Raw genomic sequence first — 18,193 nt, forward strand, 5'->3', positions numbered from 1 at the left:
TAAATATTTGTATATAAAATAGTTAAATTAAAAAGTAGTGCAGAATTTAAAAATATTAAAAAGTAGTGAGGCAGTGTTCATGGGATCAATGTCCATCCAGAAATCAGTTGGCAGAAGAGAAGAAGCTGTTCCTGCATCACTGAGTGTGTACCTTCAGGCTCCTGTACCTCCTTCCTGATAGTAGCAATGAGAAGAGGGCATGTCCTGGGTGTTTGGGGTCCTTAATGATGGAAGCAGCCTTTTTGAGGCATCGCTACTTGAAGATGTCCTGGATATTACAGAGGCTAGTGTCCATGATGAAGCAAAAGGCTGATTTATACTTGTGCGTCACATCTACACTGTAGGTACCGCATACCCTATGCCGTAGGGTGACGTGCCCTCCCCAAAAAATTAACTCACGTGTTGTGGCAACGCAGACCGCAACAACTGTGATTGGTCCACTTGGTAGCATCGCATTTCCTCCTACACATTTCCGGTTGCATCTTCTTCGCCATGTCTGTACACTGATGCAAAGTAGATGAACCAAATCTTCAAATCTACCTGCTGGCATGCGAAAATGTTTGAAATGAATTTCCTCGTCCATGTCTCTCACGAAGAAACTCAATACAGTGGCATAGAAACCCCATTGCCAACTAGCGTTTTGGTGCACACCACTGCATGCTTGCTACAGCATAGAGTGATGCAGAAATGAAAATCAGGCCTAAGGCATAGGCTGCAGCATAGCCTGTACACACAAGTATAAATCAACCTGAAGTTAACAACTCTCTGCAGCTTATTTCAATCCTGTGCAGTAGCTTCCCCCCTACCCCTTTACCAGACTGATGCAGCCAGTTAGGATGCTCTCTCAGTATATCTATAGAAATTTGTGAATGTCTTCGGTGATATGTCTCAAGCTCCTAATGAAGTATAGCCACTTTTGTGCTTTCTTCGTAGCTTCTTCGATATGTTGGGCCCAGGATAGATCCTCAGAGATGTTGCCCTTGGAGTTCTATCTTCCATCCTACCAGTTCTTTGTGCTTTTGTCCTGTTTCTTCATGCTTTTGAAATCTAGGATATTTAGTTTCCAATGAAAAGTTCCAAAATACACTCTGTTTCTCCCTGCAGACTTGCTGTCTGACAGTACACAGTTTTCATTTCAAATTTCCAGGACTTGATTTGATTTTTTTTCAAGACAATATCCCATTTGTTTTTTTTTTAACAAGACAAATATATAGTGGTTAAAGACAGCAACGTGGTTAATTATTGCTTGCTCAATCTAAGAAAGAGTTTATAAATGAGAGGCCTTCACGAAAAATATAATAGCTGATTTCCAGAAATAACCATCTAAAAATTTTTCTAGTACTGCAAATTCTTCAAGTAATATATTATGAGGCTATAAGGCAGGCACTTAGAAGCATAAATTGGAAACAGATGTTCTTAGGGAAATGTACGGAAGAAATGTGGCAAATGTTCAGGGGACATTTGCATGGGGTTCTGCATAGGTATGTTCCAATGAGACAAGGAAAGGATAGGAGGGTACAGGAAATGTGGTGTACAATGGCTGTTGTAAATCTAGTCAAGAAGAAGAGCTTACGAAAGGTTAAAAAAAAAACTAGGTAATGATAGTTTACCAAATCTAGAAGATTATAAGGCCAGCAGGAGGGAGTTTAACAATGAAGGGGCCATGAGAGGGCCTTGGCGGACAGGATTAAGGAAAACCCCAAGGCATTCTACAAGTATGTGAAGAGCAAGAGGATAAGACCTGAGAGAATAGGACCAATCAAGTGTGACAGTGGAAAAGTGTGCATGTAACCAGAGGAGATAGCAGAGGTACTTAATGAATACTTTGCTTCAGTATTCGCTAAGATTCAAACGAATGGACATGATTTGAGAGTTAGGGGGCAGAAGTTTAAGGGAAACACGAGGGGGTATTTCTTTACTCAGAGAGTGATAGCTATGTGGAATGAGCTTCCTGTAGAAGTAGTAGAGGCCAGTTCAGTTGAGTCATTTAAGGTAAAATTGGATAGGTATATGGACAGGAAAGGAGTGGAGGGTTATGGGCTGAGTGCGAGTAGGTGGGACTAGGTGAGATTAAGAGTTCGGCACGGACTAGGAGGGCCGAGATGGCCTGTTTCCGTGCTGTGATTGTTATATAGTTATATGGTTATATGGAAAAGGATCTTGGTGATTGTAGGGATGAATTGCAGAGGACTGAAAAGCTTGAGTATGTAGATATTAAGGAAGAGGATGTGCTGGAGCTTTTGGAAAGCATCAGGTTGGATAAGTCACCGGAACCGGATCGGATGTACCCCAAGCTGCTGTAGGAAGTGAGGGAGGAGATTGCTGAGCCTCTGGCGATGATCTTTGCATCTCAAGGAGGATGGGAGAGGTTCTGGAGGATAGGAGGGATGCGGATGTTGTTCCCTTATTCAAGAAAGGGAGTAGGGACAGCCCAGGAAATTATAAACCAGTGAGTCTTACTTCAGTGGTTGGTAAGTTGACGGAGATCCTGAGAGAATTTATGAACATTTGGAGAGGCATAATATGATTAGGAATAGTCAGCATGGCTTTGTCAATGGCAGGTCGTGCCTTACGAGCCTGACTGAATTTTTTGACGATGTGATAAAGGTAGAGCAGTAGCTGTAGTGTATATGGATTTCAGAAAGGCATTTGATAAGGTACCCCATGCAAGGCTTACTGAGAAAGTAAGGAGGTATGAGATCCAAGGGGACATTGCTTTGTGGATCCAGAATTGGCTTGCCCACAGAAGGCAAAGAGTGGTTGCAGATGGGTCATGTTCTGCATGGTGGTTGGGCACCAGTGGTGTGCCTCAGGGATCTGTTCTGGGACCCTCACTCTTCATGATTTTTATAAATGACCTGGATGAGGAAGTGGAGGGATTGGGTAGTAAATTTGTTGATGAGACAAAGGGCTGTCATAGGTTACAGCTGGACATTAATAGGATGTAAAACTGGGCTGTGTCATGGTCCGGTCCGTGAAATCCGCATTCTGGTTCATGGTCCGGTCCATGTTCCTTATTCCAGGTTTTCTGGGTTCCCCAGTTTCTGTTGAGGCAGCTGATTCTTGTTTGGGCTGGCTTCATAAATAGCTTCAGGATTCAGCCTTTGGCTGCTGGATTGTTCCTGTCTGTATCCCTTCCCTTCACCTTCTGCATGGAGCCTAGCTTCACCTGAAGCCATGACTGCCTAGAGCGTGGAGCCTTGCCTTGCCTCGCCTCGCCCTGCATAATGACCCCCATTATGACAGGCTGAGAAGTGGCAGATGGAGTTCAACCCAGATAAGTGTGAGGTGGTTCATTTTTGTAGGTTAAATATGATGGCAGAATATAACAATAATGGTAAGACTCTTGGCAGTGTTGAGGATCAGAGGGGTCTTGGGGTCCGAGTCCATAGGACACTCAAAACTGCTAAGCAGTTGACTCAGTGGTTAAGAAGGCATATGGTGCACCGGCTTTCATCAATCATGGGATTGAGTTTAAGAGTCAAGAGGTAATGTTACAGCTGTATAGGACCCTGGTCAGACCCCACTTGGTGTACTGTGCTCAGTTCTGGTCGCCTCACTACTGGAAGGATGTGGAAATCATACAAAGGGTTCAGAGGAGATTTACAAGGATATTGCCTGGATTGGGGAGCATGCCTTATGAGAACAGGTTGAGTGAACTCGGCCTTTTCTCCTTGAAGCGATGAAGGATGAGAGGTGTTCAAGATCATGAGAGGCTTTGATTGTGTGGATAGTCAGAGGCTTTTCCCCAGAGCTAAAATGGCTAGCACAAGAGGGCATAGTTTTAAGGTGCTTGGAAGCCGGTACAGAGGAGACGTCTGGGGTATGTTTTTTACGCAGAGAGTGGTGAATGTGTGAATGGGCTGCCAGCAGCAGTGGTGGTGGAGGCAAAAATGATAGGGTCTTTTAAGAGACTCCAGGATGGGTACCTGGAGCTTAGAGAAATGGAGGGCTATGGGTAACCCTAGTTAATTTCTAAGGTAAGGATATGTTTGGCACAGCTTTGTGGGCCAAAGGGTCTGTATTGTGCTGTAGGTTTTCTATGTTTCTATATGCATTTTGCTATCCTATTTATGTATTTCTGAAGAGTATTGATAATGTTAGAGACTTAGGGAACTGAGCTGGATGAACTTCGGATCATTCGGGAGGTAGAGGCAGAAATAGACAGGAGTTTCAGGGAGATAGTCACCCCTGAAAGTCAGGAGACAGGTAGCTGGGTGACTGTCAGGAGAGGGAAGGGGAATAGACAGAATGAGCAGAGCACCCCTGTGGCCATTCCCATCAATAATAAGTATACCGTTTTGGATACCATTGGTGGTGATGACCTACCATGGACAAGTCATAGTGGTCGCATCTCTGACACTGAGATTGGACCCTCAGCTCAGAAAGGAAGGAGGGAAAAGAGGACAGCAGTAGTGATAGGGGATTCGATATTTAGGGGAACAGATAAGAGGTTCTGTGGGAGAGATCGAGAATCCTGGATGGTCTGTTGCCTCCTGCTGCCAGGGTCTGCGATATCTCGGATAGAGTTCTCGGTATTCTCAGGAGGGAGGGTGAGCAGCCATATGTCGTGGTCCATGTAGGGACCAATGACATGGATAGGAACGAGGAGGAGATCCTGCAAAGAGAGTTTAGGGAGTTAGGTGCAAAATTGAAGGACAGGACCACCAGGGTTGCAATCTCAGGATTGCTACCCCTGCCACATGCTAGTGAGGCTAGAAATAGGAAGATAATGCAGTTAAGGAGATGGTGCAGGAGAAAGGGCTTCATGTTGCTGGACAATTGGGCTTCCTTCCAGGGAAGGTGGGACCTGTTCTGACGGGATGGGTTGCACCTGAACTGCAGGGGGACTAACATCCTTGCAGGTAGATTTGCTAGTGCTACCCTGGGAAGGTTTAAACTAGATTTGCAGGGGAGGGGAACCAGTGTTAGAGCAGATACTGAGTTGGAGGAGGATAAAGGTCATGTGAGGACTGCATGTATAGACCGAAATCAAAGGTTTGTATGTGATAGAAATGTTCTCAGGTGCATCTATTTCAATGCAAGGAGTATTGTAGGTAAGGCAGATGAGTTTAGGGTGTGGATTGGCACGTGGGATTAAGACATTATTGCTATTAGTGAGACTTGGTTGCAGGAGGGGCAGGACTCGCAGCTTAATGTTCCAGGGTTCCGTTGTTTCAGATATGATTGAGGGGAGGGATGAAAGGGGGAGGAGTAGCATTACTAGTCACGGAAAATATCACAGCTGTGTGTAAACAGGACAGCCCGGAGGGTTTGCCTACAGAGGCCATATAGGTGGAGCTGAGGAACGGGAAAGGTGTGACCACACTAATAGGGTTGTATTATAGACCGCACAATAGTCAGAGAGAATTGGAGGAGCAAATCTGTAGAGAGATAGCAGACCGATGTAAGAAATGGGAAATTGTAATCGTAGGGGATTTTAACTTTCCACATATTGACTGTGAAAGGGCTAGATTTGGAGTTTGTCAGATGTGTTCAGGAAGGTTTTCTAATTCAATATATAGAGGTATCTACGAGAGAGGTTGCAATACTTCATCTCCTATTAGGGAACCAGACAAGTCAGGTGACAGAAGTATGTGTGGTGAACATTTTGGGTCCAGTGAACATAATGTCATTAGTTTCAAGTTAATTATGGATAAGGATAGGTCTGGTTCTCGAGTTAAGGTTCTAAATTGGAGAAAGGCCAATTTTGTGCAAATGAAAAGGGATCTAGGAAGAGTGGACTGGGATAAGTTGTTTTCTGGCAAGGATGTGTTCAGTAAGTGGAAGGCATTCTGAGGCGAAATTTTGAGAGTGCAGAGTTTGCCAGGATTAAAGGCAAAGTTAACAGGCATAGGGATCCTTGGTTTTCAAGGAATATTGGCAATCTAGTTAAGAAGAAGAGAGAGGTGTATAGCAGGTATAGGCAACAAGGAACAAATGAGGTACTTGAAGATTATAGAAAATGTTAGAAAATACTAAAGAAGGAAATCAGGAAGGCAAAAAGAAAACATGAGGTTAATTTGGCAGATAATGTGAAGGTAAACCCAAAGGGTTTCTACAAGTATATAAGGAGTAAAATGATAGTAAGGGACAAAATTGGTCCCCTAGAAGATCAGAGTGGTCGTCTATGTGTGGAGCCTCACGGGATGGGGGAGATCCTAAACAGTTTTTTGCATCAGTATATACTCAGGAAACTGGCATAACGTATATGGAAGGAAGGAAAACAAGCAGTCGTGTCATGGAACATATAGAGATTGAAGAGGAGGATGTGCTTGATACAGCCTTTTGGCGAATAAAGGTAGATAAATCCCCTGGGCCTGACATGACATTTCCTTGGACCTTGAGAGAGACTATGCAGAAATTGTAGGGGCCCGGGCAGAAATATTTAAAACGTCCTTAGCCACAGGTGCGGTGCCAGAGGATTGGAGGGTAGCTCATGTTGTTTCATTGTTTAAAAAAGGCTCCAAAAGTAAACCAGGTAATTACACGCCGGTGAGCCTGAGATTAGTCATAGGCAAATTGTTGGAAGATGTTCTGAGAAATCGGATATACAAGTATTTGGAGAGCCAAGCTGATTAAGGATAGTCAGCATGGCTTTGTGCATGGTAGATCATGTTTAACGAATCTTGTAGCGTTTCTCGAGGAGGTTACCAAGAAAGTAGATGAAGTAAAGGCAGTGGGTGTTGTATACATGGACTTTAGTAAGGCATTTGACAAGGTCCCACATGGGAAGTTAGTTCAGAAGGTTCAGACACTAGGTATCCATGGGCAGGTTGTAAACTGGATTTGAAATTGGCTGTGTGGGAGAAGACAGAGAGTGGTAGTGGTGGTTGCTTCTCAGACTGGAGGCCTGTGACTAGTGGTGTGCCTCAGGGATCTGTGCTGGGACCATTGTTGTTTGTTGTCTATATCAATGGTCTAGATCAGGGGTGTCAAACTCATTTTAGGTCACGGGCCGGATTAAGAAAAATGCGACTTCATGCGGGCTGGATCAGTTGTGCACGCGCGAATGCACACGCGTGTGCTCCCACAGCTTTCGTTGCCTTCATTTTTTCAACCTGCTCTCATGTGTCTCAGTCTCTGCTATATCTAAAATTGTTTCACTTTACGAATTTCGTTTTTTATGAAGCAGATTGCCTAGCAAGCATTCTTTTTATGATTGGTATTAACTTACAGATGTAGATTACAAGAAAGTAGGCAACGAGAAAGAAACCATGCTATTTCGGCTAAGATTGTTTTGGGAGCCATACCTTTTCCATTAATAAACCATTTGAAATCAAGCATTAGCAAACATAAATGTAGACCTAACACAGGGGTGTCAAACTCAAATACACAGTGGGCCAAAATTTAAAAATCGGTACAAGTCGAGGGCCGGACTGGTTCAGCGTTTATTGCAAAACTTATTGAAATGAATTTATTACACATATTAACCTGGAACTGACAAAGCTTAGGTTATTGCCTACAAAAACAACATTGAACATTAAATAAATAAAAAATCAGTTGCATTTATTTCTTATGGCTTTATCTGCAGCTTTTCTGGAGTTATTTCTAATGAAAACATTTTTCCACAGGCCAACACTCTGTGATTCACACTAGTCTAAACCAGATACTTGGCATCTCATCTTGGATGCAAGTTCATCAATGTTTGGAGTCAGGCTCTGAGCTGAGGAAATCCTCAGAATTGAGTGAAGGTGTTCATCAGAAAGACGACTCCTGTGTGATGTTTTGTTTATCTTCATCAAAGAGAACAGTTGTTCACACAGATATGTGCTGCCAAACATACAGAGCATTTGAGCAGCTGGGGCATTGTGTCAGTAATGAAACGTAGAAACTGTGCAGCGCCCACCGAGTCATACTTTGCCTTGAGTGTGTCACTACATTGGAGTTCAATCAGCTCCATTTGTATGTTGGTTGGTGCGCTTTCCACGTCAGCTGCAAATGGATTACTGAGCAGTTCAAACCTGTTTTTTGGGCTTCAAAGTCGGCAAATTGCCGTGTGAAGTCGGCACCAAGCATGCTAAGTTTTTCAGCAAACTTTGCACGTGGGGACACTGCGGTAGAAACCTGCTCTTTCATAGTTTGGCAACACGGAAAATGGCTCAAGTTTTCTTGCTGCATCTGCGTCTCCCACAGGCGCAGCTTGGTTTTAAAAGCCCTCACTGCAGCGTACATGTCTGTGATCACACGACCCCACCCCTGAAGCTGCAGGTTGAGCGCATTGAGATGGCTCGTGATGTCACACAGAAACGCCATTTCACAAAGCAACTTTTTATCCCGGAGCTCTGTTGTGTCTTTCCCTTTGTTTTCCATGAACTGACAGATCTCCTCACGCAACTCAAAACATATTTTCAGCACTTTTCCTTGGCTTAACCATCGCACCTCTGTGTGATAGGGCAAATCATTATATTCTGAACCCAACTCCTCCAGAAACGACTTGAACTTGCAGTGATTTAAACCTTTGGCTCTTATGAAGTTAACTGCTCATGTTATGGTGCTCATTATATGTTCCATTTTCAAGGTTTTGCCACACAACGATTCCTGGTGTATGATGCAGTGATAAGCTGTCAGCTCACCTACGCCGTTTTCCTCCCGCATCTTCTCCCGGATCCTGCCCACCAATCCACTCTTTTGACCGCACATCGTGGGCTTCTGTTTCTTGTCCAGATGCTTGTATTTGTCGTGGTGTTTTGTTTCATTGTGTCGTCTTACGTTATATTCTTTAATTACAACCACACTGTCTCCGCACACAAGACAAACAGTTTTGCCCTTTATATCTGCGAACATATACTCTGCCTCCCACCTGCCTTGAAAACCCCTGTTTTCAAAGTCCACCTTTCGTTCAGCCATTTTTGGGGTGAGGGATAGCTGAAAGTTGACCACACATGACTAGCGCCATAAGGATGCTGATGAGAGAGTAAGGCAAGTGTGAGCAATGCACTGGCAGTGCATTGTGGGATTTGTAGTATTAGTGGTGCATGCAATATACCGGCGGGCCAGCTCTAATAGAAAAAAATTATTCATTAATGATATTCAGGAAATAAACCAGGGAAACTGAATAAACACTAAAAACCCTGAAAACCTGGTACCTGAATAAACTCAGCATTAGCCATATCATACGCCATAGGCGCTTCGATTACTGGGGCCAGCTTTAATAGTAATTAGATATTATCTCGCGGGCCAAAGATAATTCCACCGCAGGCTGGATTTGGCCCGCAGGCCTTGAGTTTGACATATATGGTCTAGATGATAATGTGGTAAATTGGATCAGCAAGTTTGCTGGTGACACTAAGATTGGAGGCTCTGTGGACAGTGAGGAGGGCTTTCAAAGCTTGCAGAGGGATCTGGACCAACTGGAAAAATGGGCCAGAAATTTAGCAATGTAATATTTTTTTCATTTGTTTGATGAATAAAAATAACATCAGAAACAGCAAGTTAGAGAGGGTGCCTGTTATTCTGCTGACATTTAGGGCAGCAATGAAAGTTCTCTGTGTGTCTTTGCCAATCAAATCCAGTTTTGGTCTTGGTCTTAGCTGTGTTCAGGGCTTCGTTCATTGTGCCAGTAGCTCCCTCTTGGTTTTCACTACCGTCAGACATGCAAGTCCCAGTGGACATTCAGGACTACTGTCACAGATATAGAAAGATTCTTTATTGCTGTTTCCATAACAACTTTTTTTTACCACTCAGGGATGTTAGCCCTGAGTTGAACCCCTATCCTGTAGGACCACTGTAAGGTGGATCACTCTTAACCTGGCCACTACTCTTTAACCTGTTTAGCATAGGTGACCATACTAAGAGTCACAGTACAAAACCCTACCTCTAGCTAACATACTGTAGTTCTCTGGGTTGTTAAGACACACAAGCCTCCAAACCCTATGACAAGGTATTGTCCTCTTGGAGGAAACAACAAAATCCCCAAGCATAATTAGAACCCATTCTCTACCCTCCCCCACACCCCCAGAATACCAGGCTCTACTTGGGTTATGCTGACACAATCCATAAAAAATATCTGTACTTGTATGTTAACAAAAACACAAACGTGATTATTTTATGCCCCAAAATCCACAAGCAATTTAATCAAAAAGAGAAAGAAATAAGAAATAAGAGAAAGAAATATAGTACATAACATAGTCGAGGAAGTCATCATACAGTGAAAACCAATTAGTATGCTGTCCAGTAACAATGAATGGAATTCCTGCAACCACAATGATCTCAGAGCCATTAAGCATTTAGGAAGTAAAAACATTTGGTAACCAGATGTTGAAACACAGTGTGGTCTACTAGCAGCTATATCTGCTCTATCTCTTACAGTAACACCATTCATACAGAGAATCTCGAGCTGAGAGGTACAACTGCAGTCATGTCTCCGTCTGTCTTGTTCATTATTTTGCTGTGGCATGAGACAGTCAGCTGGGGTGTGAAAAACGGAGTGCTGCACAACTCAATTTGGTTAGGTAAGTCCACAATCGTTCTTTTGTGCTTTTCAATTACATTTAAGAAAACTCATTTCTCTCTGGAGTCCATGATCAGAAATTGGGTTTTAATTCGGCAATTAAATTCACATTACTTATTTGATAAATACTTCAATCTGTTCAGATTCTGTTGCCTTGGAGAAAATACTTTTATGATTTTATTGTCAGAACAAACTGCAAAACATACTGTTGCGTTAATGTATAAATTGTTAGACATCACTTGCCAGACTATTAGTTGTACTTAACATATAAACATATTTAAACTTAACATGGGTCTTCTTTATATACAATACGTAATTTGGCCAAAAGAGGAAGTGATTTATTTATTTAATCATTGGGATACCCCCAATATAACCCTAGCCTAATCATGGGACATTTACAATGACGAGTTAACCTATCAGCTGGTATATCTTTGGAAACCCACATGGTCACGGGGAGAACATACAAACTCCTTACAAGCAGCGGCAGGAATTGAATCCGAGTTGCCTGTACGGTAAAGCTTTGTGCTAGGCACTACACTACAGTGCCACCCCATTTATAATAAACATCATTTTACAAAGGCTTAACTGTGCATGTGGAGGTTAGCAGGGGGACTGAAGGGAAGTGTGTGGCTGTTAGGGAGGTAATGACAATGCAATATATCATCAATAACTCCATGCTCAAAGAGAGAGTTTTAAAAAGGCAAGTATTTCCTTCCTTGATTTAAAAGGAAAGTAGATAAAGACTTAAATCAGTGTTTTTTTTGGTTCATATCATATATGAACATCTCCTTGTATGCTGTAATATCTATAAATTTCCAAAACCACACTTGGAAAGTGCACATTAATAAACATCTGAAATAACTGATTTACAGTACTCACTCACAGTCAATATACAGATATGAATTTTATTTCTCTGTGGTGAATACTGCTGTCTTGAACTCTATCTTTGGGCCATATGGAAAAAAAAATGTTTCAATCCTGTATTAAAAAGATATTCCTTTCTAAGTACAAATGTTTCAATACAGAGAAATCCAACCCATTAACCCTTTTTTTTAAGATTTTTGAATTACTATGTATTGAATTATTTCTTTCTTGAGTGTTGAATACCCTACACTTTTCAGAACCAGCGGGTGATGAGTGGAACAACGGCGGTGTTACATCGGGTGCTGGACTTACGAAGTGTCTACTAATGCACTTTTCCAGCTGCAACTTTGGATGATTTTTCACATTACAGCCTGGAAGGGGCTGTTTTTAACTGCCTTGGAATAGATGGAGATTTAAACTTTGAAGGCAAATGCAAGTTTACATTTCACAGAGAAGGGAGTGGATATTTTTAAACAAATATCAATTTTTCATCAAATAAAGATGAAAGCAAATTTCAGTGAGAAGTAATTATTTGTAAAAAATGTCAAACAAAACAGCAATGAAATTTTACATCTAGTTAAAAATACAAGAAAAGTTTGCAGTAAACAAATTAGTCACTTCTCTTCTTTTACAATAGTCAGTGTGTCAAGATCTAATAAAGCATCCCGCCCTAGGACATAATTGTAAAAGTTCCACAGGGCAGTGTCCTAGACTTAACCATCTTCATCTGCTTCATCAATGATATTTCTTCCCTCACAAGATTAAACTGACTCCATAGTGTTCAATTCCATACGTATCTCAAATTCCAGCAACAATGTTAAGACCTGGGCTGTTAAGCCAGACATCTACAAGAGGGTATAATAACTCCTCTTGACATTTAATGGTTTTACCTCCCTCTATCAATATCAGGGGTAAGTTTTTTATGCGGAGAGTGGTCAGTGCAAGGAATGGGCTGTTGGCAACGGTGGTGGAGGTGGATACAATAGGGTCTTTTAAGAGACTTCTGGATAGGTACATGGAGCTTAGTGAAACAGAAGGCTATAGGCAAGCCTAGTAATTTCTAAGGTAGGGACATGTTCGGCACAACTTTGTGGGCCAAAGGGCCTGTATTGTGCTGTAGGTTTTCTATGTTTCTATCCTGGGAGTCACCATTAACCAAAAACTAAAATTCACCGACATATAAGTGCCTTAGCAACATGAGCAAGCCAGGGATTGGGTATCCTGTGGTGAATGACACTGCAAGGTCTTTCCACTGAATAAAGAGCATAGGTCAGAAAAAAGTTCAGGGACTCTTTCCTTAGGTGAGCCAGCAAGAACAACTCTCAAGATGCTCTTCACCATCCAGGGCAAAGTGGCCCATTTGACTGGCATCCCATCCACTATATTAATTCCTGCCAGCACTATCATGATGCAGCTCAAGTGAATACCATCTACAATACGTACCACAGTTACCCACCCATGCTGTTCTACCAGTACCTCACAAATCCATGACCCACCTCCAAGAAGAGCAAGGACGGCAGGGGCGTGGAAGCAATACAACCATGCAGGTTTCCTTCTGAGCAGCATGCCATTCTGAACTGGAAGCAGATATTACTAGTTCTCTTTTTTAATGGATCTAAATCCTGGAAGCTCAAGGCATTCTGGAGTTTGGAGCTTAATTCTGGTGCCACTCTATAAGGGATCTCCATACGTCCTCTGCATATAAAGTGTGGGTTTTCTCGGGGTGCTCCAGTTTCCTCCCACAGTCCCAGGATGTACCTGGAAGACTAACTGGTTGCTGTAAGTTGTCCCTTGTTTAGGTTAGAGTTAAACTGGGGTTTTCAGGGTTGCTGGGGTGAACTGGCTTGAAGGTCTATGTGGGCCTACTCTACTCTGTTTCGCTAATAAACTCCCTATTCAACAACACGGTGGGGGTAAACATACCAGAAGGGCTACAGGTTATTAAGGCAGTGACTTACTATTACTTTCTCCAAGGGAAATTCGGAATGGACATTGAATGCAGATCCCTAAATGGATTTTTTAAAAATCACAATTGTTAGTCTAACTTTGTTTTCAACTTCTGTCATTTGTTTATGTTCTCGTGTGAACATTGTTCACTGTGAGAAATGTTCCTGCTTCACAGCACAACAGTATAATAGCAAGTCAAATGTAGGGATTTAAATGTATATATTTGACTTACAGCCCATTACACTGCCAGTGTTTAGGGCAGCAATGAAAGTCCTCCATCTCTGTCTGTTCTTGGCAATCAGTCTTGGTCTTGGTGGTGTTCAGGATGCTGGTAGGGTGGGGTTTGATTTTTTTCTGTAAGTGGCTTCCATGGTTTCCTTTGTTTCGTGACTGCCTGTGGGGAAGACGAATTTCAGCTTTGTAAATTGCATATATAATTTGGCAATAAATGTACATTGATAGCTTCCTCTCATTTTCACTGTCAGCCATGCAAGTCCTAGGTGGAGACTCAGGAATACCATTGCAGACAAATATAGAAGGATTCTTCATCGTTGTTTCCATGACAATTTTGTTTTTTATTCAGACAAAGTTGTTAACTCTGATCTGACCCCTTGTACCAGAAGGACCAGTGGACCACTCTGGCCTCTACCCTTTGACCTGTTTGGCATGGGTGACCCTACCAATAGCCAAAGCACAAGGCCCTGACTCCAGCCGTCATAGCTCTCGAGGTCATTGAGGCAGGCAAGACTCCAAACCAAGACAAGGTTGTGATCCTCTTGGAGGAAGATATATGAACTAAAGCCAAGATTGGAAGACGAGATTTGTCAATGACATAATAATAGAAGTAGTCTGAAAGAAGTGCTAGAAACTGATATATATTTTTAATGTAATTGCAGAACAAGCAGCCGGTGTTTATCACAGAGAATCACGTAAAGGAAAATACCAGCTCACCCAGAAAGAAGCTAAACTGCTCTGCAAAAATGAGGGTGGCACTCTGGCAACATATAAGCAGTTGAATGCAGCTCAAAAAATAGGTAAGAACGAATGTGTATATGAGATGGAATATCACTTCATTATACAGATTATTGGTCCTGTGCTGACTCTAATTGAAATAGCTGATATGGTAAATTGATCATTGGTTCAGTATTATCACATGTAACAAGGTACGGTGAAAAGCTTGCTTTACTTGCCATCCATCCATTCATCACATCCAAATATCGAGACAGTATGAGGAACAGGCAATAACTGAATGCAGAATATAGTATTAAAATTGCAGAGAAAGTGCAGTGCAGCTGGACAATAAGGTGCAAGGCCATGACAATGAAGGTTGTGAGGTGAGAAGTCCATCTAATCGTATAAGAAGTCTCTTTAATAGTCTTATAACAGCAGGATAGAAGGTGTCCTGGTGATAGGTACATTCAGGCTTTCGTACTTCCTGTCCAATGGGTGGAAGGAGACGAGAAGCCGCCAATAAAATTACTGCCTTTTTTGGTACAGGATTTAGTTATAGGAACTGCACCTCATGGATATATCAGATTATGATTATAGAGCAAACGGTTTATGAAACTTGTAAATAGAACATGGGCTGGAGGTGTTGTGGATAGCGTGGAGGGCTGTCGGAGTTTATAGCAGGACATTGATGGGATGCAAAATTGGGCTGAGAAGTGGCAGATGGAGTTCAACCCAGACAAGTGTGAAGTGATTCATTTTGGTAGGTCATATATGATGGCAGAATATGGTATTAATGGTCAGACTCTTGGCAGTGTGGAGGATCAGAGGGATCTTGGGGTCCAAGTCCATAGGACGCTCAAAGCAGCTGCGCAGATTGACTCAGTGGTTAAGAGAGCATACAGTGTATTGGCTTTCATCAATCATGGAATTGAATTTAGGAGCCGAGTGGTAATGTTGCAGCTATATAGGACCCTGGTCAGACCCCACTTGGAATACTGCACTCAGTTTTGGTCGCCTCACTACAGGAAGGATGTGGAAGCCATAGAAAGGGTGCAGAGGAGATTTACAAGGATGTTGCCTGCATTGGGGAGCATGTCTTATGAGGATAGATTGAGTGAACTTGGCCTTTTTTCCTTGGAGCGATGGAGGATCAGAGGTGGCCTGATAGAGGTGTATAAGGTGATGACAGGCATTGATCGTGTGGATAGTCAGAGGCTTTTTCCCAGGGCTGAAATGGTTGCCACAAGAGGGCACGGGTTTAAAGTGCTGGGGAGTACATACAGAGGAGATGTCAGGGGTAAGTTTTTTACTCAGAGTGGTGAGTGCGTGGAATGGGCTGCCGGCAAAGGTGGTGGAAGCGGATATGATAGGGTCTTTTAAGAGACTTTTGGATAGTACATGGATCTTAGAAAAATAGAGGGCTATAGGTAAGCCTATTAATTTCTAGGGTAGGGACATGTTCGGCACAACCTTGTGGGCCAAAAGGCCTGTATTGTGCTGTAGGTTTTCTATGTTTCTAATAGTGCAAAATAACAGACCCTTCAACACACCATCCCTGTGCCAAGTCAAGTTGTCAAGTCAAGTTCATTGTCATCTGCACAAGTACAATGAGGTATAGGTACTTTCTTCTTCTTGGGTCTTTAGTTCCCAATGGAGCTAATGAACGCCTATCTCCATTGTCCAAAGTCAATGGTATGGTGGGAGTTCAACAAAGCTTCTGCAATGCATTGTATCCACTATACAGGAGATTGGCATGTACAACTTCACCAGAGCTCTGTTGGCCAGCCTTGCCTGTTTCCACCTCTCATGACGGGGAGATGGTTGGACTTTGAGAGGCAAAGTATAGGTACAATGCTGAAATAAATTACAAGGATGTTGCCAGGACTAGAGGACCTGAGTTATTGGGAAAAGCTGAATAGGTTAGGACTTCAGTTCTTGGAGCTTGGAGGAGGAGGGGAGGTCTTATAAATGTATACAAAATTATGGGTGATATAGATAGGGTAAATACATGCAAACTGTTTCCTCTGAGGTTGGGTGAGACTATTACCAGAGGCCATAAATTTAGGGTGAAAAGTGAAGGAAAACCTGAGGGATTACTGAGAGGGTGGTGAAAGTATGGAATGAGCTGCCACCAGAGAAGATGGAAGCGGGTTTAATTAGAAAATTTAAAAGAAGTTTGGGTAAGTACATGGATGAGATGGGTATGGAGGCTAAAGTCCAGGTTCAGGTAGATAAGACTAGGCAGAAAAACAGATCAGCATGAACTGCTCTATGACTCTAAGAAAAACTTGCTTGCAGCGTCACAGATTGTAGATTCAGAAATAACATACAACAATCCATAATGCCAACTCAAACAAAAAACATCTGCATTGAATAACCAAAGGAAATAGAATAGAAAGCTAGCTACTATTGAACATTGAATGGCCTTGATAGCGTGGGTGTGAAGAGGATGTTTTCTATGGAGGGGAAGTCTAGGACCAGAGGACACAGCCTTGGAACAGAGGGATATCCATTTAGAATTGAGATGAGGAGGAATTTCTTCCGCTATATGGTGGTGAATCTGTGGAATTTATTGCCATAGTCAGCTGTGGAGGCCTGGTCATGGAGTCTATTTAAGGCTTGATCCTTGGTTAGTCAGGGTATAAAGGGTAACTGGGAGAAAGCAGGAGAAGGGGCTGAGAGGGAAATGGATCAGCCATGATGAAATAATGGGTCATTATCTCATGGTGTTGTGGTCTACTTCGAGTATCAATGGTTAGAAGAAATAGATTTGGAGGAGACTAAAGTGTAATAAGAACACCAACATCATTCAGTTAAGGCAAATGCAGTTTCCACGCAGTAAATTCGATAATCCCATACTTAGATTTTTGTTAATGTACATGGACAAAGAGGTTGGCCTGATCTTGGTGGCCCAAAGAGCCCCTACTAATCTGTACATGCTGTAAGCTGCTACTGTTGTTACATCATAATTGTAGTGGATACTTGAAAACAAACCCAAACCGTTGAGAGACTGAGTACAGGAGTCAACATTGTTTGACACACTTCCAAATAAATGAGTTCCAAGTGGAGAAAAAGAACGTTCAATCCTTTATTATGAAACCACCAAAGACAAATTATCTCATAGCAATAAAAAAACTAACAAAACCAAAATAACTGATATAATGAAACAAGAGTAATTAGCATTCAAATTAGTGTACAGTAATTAAGCGGAGATTGTAAATAAGCAGAGAACAAAAATAATTATTCCCCGGCTCACCCCGTCTACACTAAACTAACTAAGACAAAGTATTAATACGTAACTGTACTTATTTGCTTCTGCCACACCCCAACCCATGTAACACATAATAAAAACATGCAACACAAAACACAATACTAGCAGACAGAAAATAGATACATGGCTCCTACAGTACTTTTTGGATGATACACTTGTGAGCTTCCCAAGGTTTCTGAAGTTGATGATAATTATTTCTCCTCTCTGTAGTCCTCTATGTGGTAAATCTCCTCTGAACCCTCTCTATTGCCAGCACACACCCTTTCTTGTAAAAAGCAACAAAATGGACTTTTAACATCATAAACCAGCAGGTTGTTGTTGTGTCTCCCATTCACTGTGAAAATGGGGGACACTTCCCTCTCCCTTGTCAGGGAGAGAGCCTGTGGTGTGTCAAATTTCGGACAAAGTGCAAAGCTTTTGGGGTAACTTTGGTCTGTGTTTGCTATTATTTAGCTCACGCTTGTGCTCAGTAGCGGGTGCACTTTTAGTTTTGTCGGTGGGGGAAGAGGGGGGTGTAGCTCGCTGCCACTTACCCGAGGGAGGGGGAGCTGGGGGAGACTTTGGAGTTCGCACATTTAACTGTTGTTCATTCTTTGGGCAACTTCTCTGTTTTCATGGATGTTTGCGAAGAAAAAGCATTTCAGGATGTATATTGTATACATTTCTCTGACTTTAAATTTGACCTATGAACCTCAGATATGGAGCCC

General features: G+C 42.3%; 2 protein-coding genes across 4 annotated transcripts in view; one reads left to right on the forward strand and one right to left on the reverse strand.

Annotated features, from left to right (window-relative positions):
• nmi (N-myc (and STAT) interactor) overlaps nt 1-18,193 on the reverse strand; it is a 246,627-nt gene that overhangs the window by 179,828 nt on the left and 48,606 nt on the right. For 2 of the 3 annotated variants that reach the window (XM_059970304.1, XM_059970303.1), the window contains exon 2: nt 13,497-13,658. The gene's annotated coding sequence lies outside the window, so the exon portion shown is untranslated. Of the gene's footprint in view, nt 1-13,496; nt 13,659-18,193 lie in introns of those variants that run through there. The other variant, XM_059970309.1, reaches the window with a different exon arrangement.
• tnfaip6 (tumor necrosis factor, alpha-induced protein 6) overlaps nt 10,142-18,193 on the forward strand; it is a 41,755-nt gene continuing 33,703 nt past the window's right edge. Inside the window, exons 1-2 of the mRNA XM_059970310.1 lie at nt 10,142-10,454; nt 14,161-14,298. Coding sequence (XP_059826293.1) covers nt 10,361-10,454; nt 14,161-14,298 — 232 coding nt within the window. The 5' untranslated portion in view covers nt 10,142-10,360. The remainder of the gene's footprint in view (nt 10,455-14,160; nt 14,299-18,193) is intronic.

The sequence above is a fragment of the Hypanus sabinus genome, chromosome 5 (assembly GCF_030144855.1).
Source record: "Hypanus sabinus isolate sHypSab1 chromosome 5, sHypSab1.hap1, whole genome shotgun sequence".
NCBI lineage: Eukaryota > Metazoa > Chordata > Chondrichthyes > Myliobatiformes > Dasyatidae > Hypanus > Hypanus sabinus.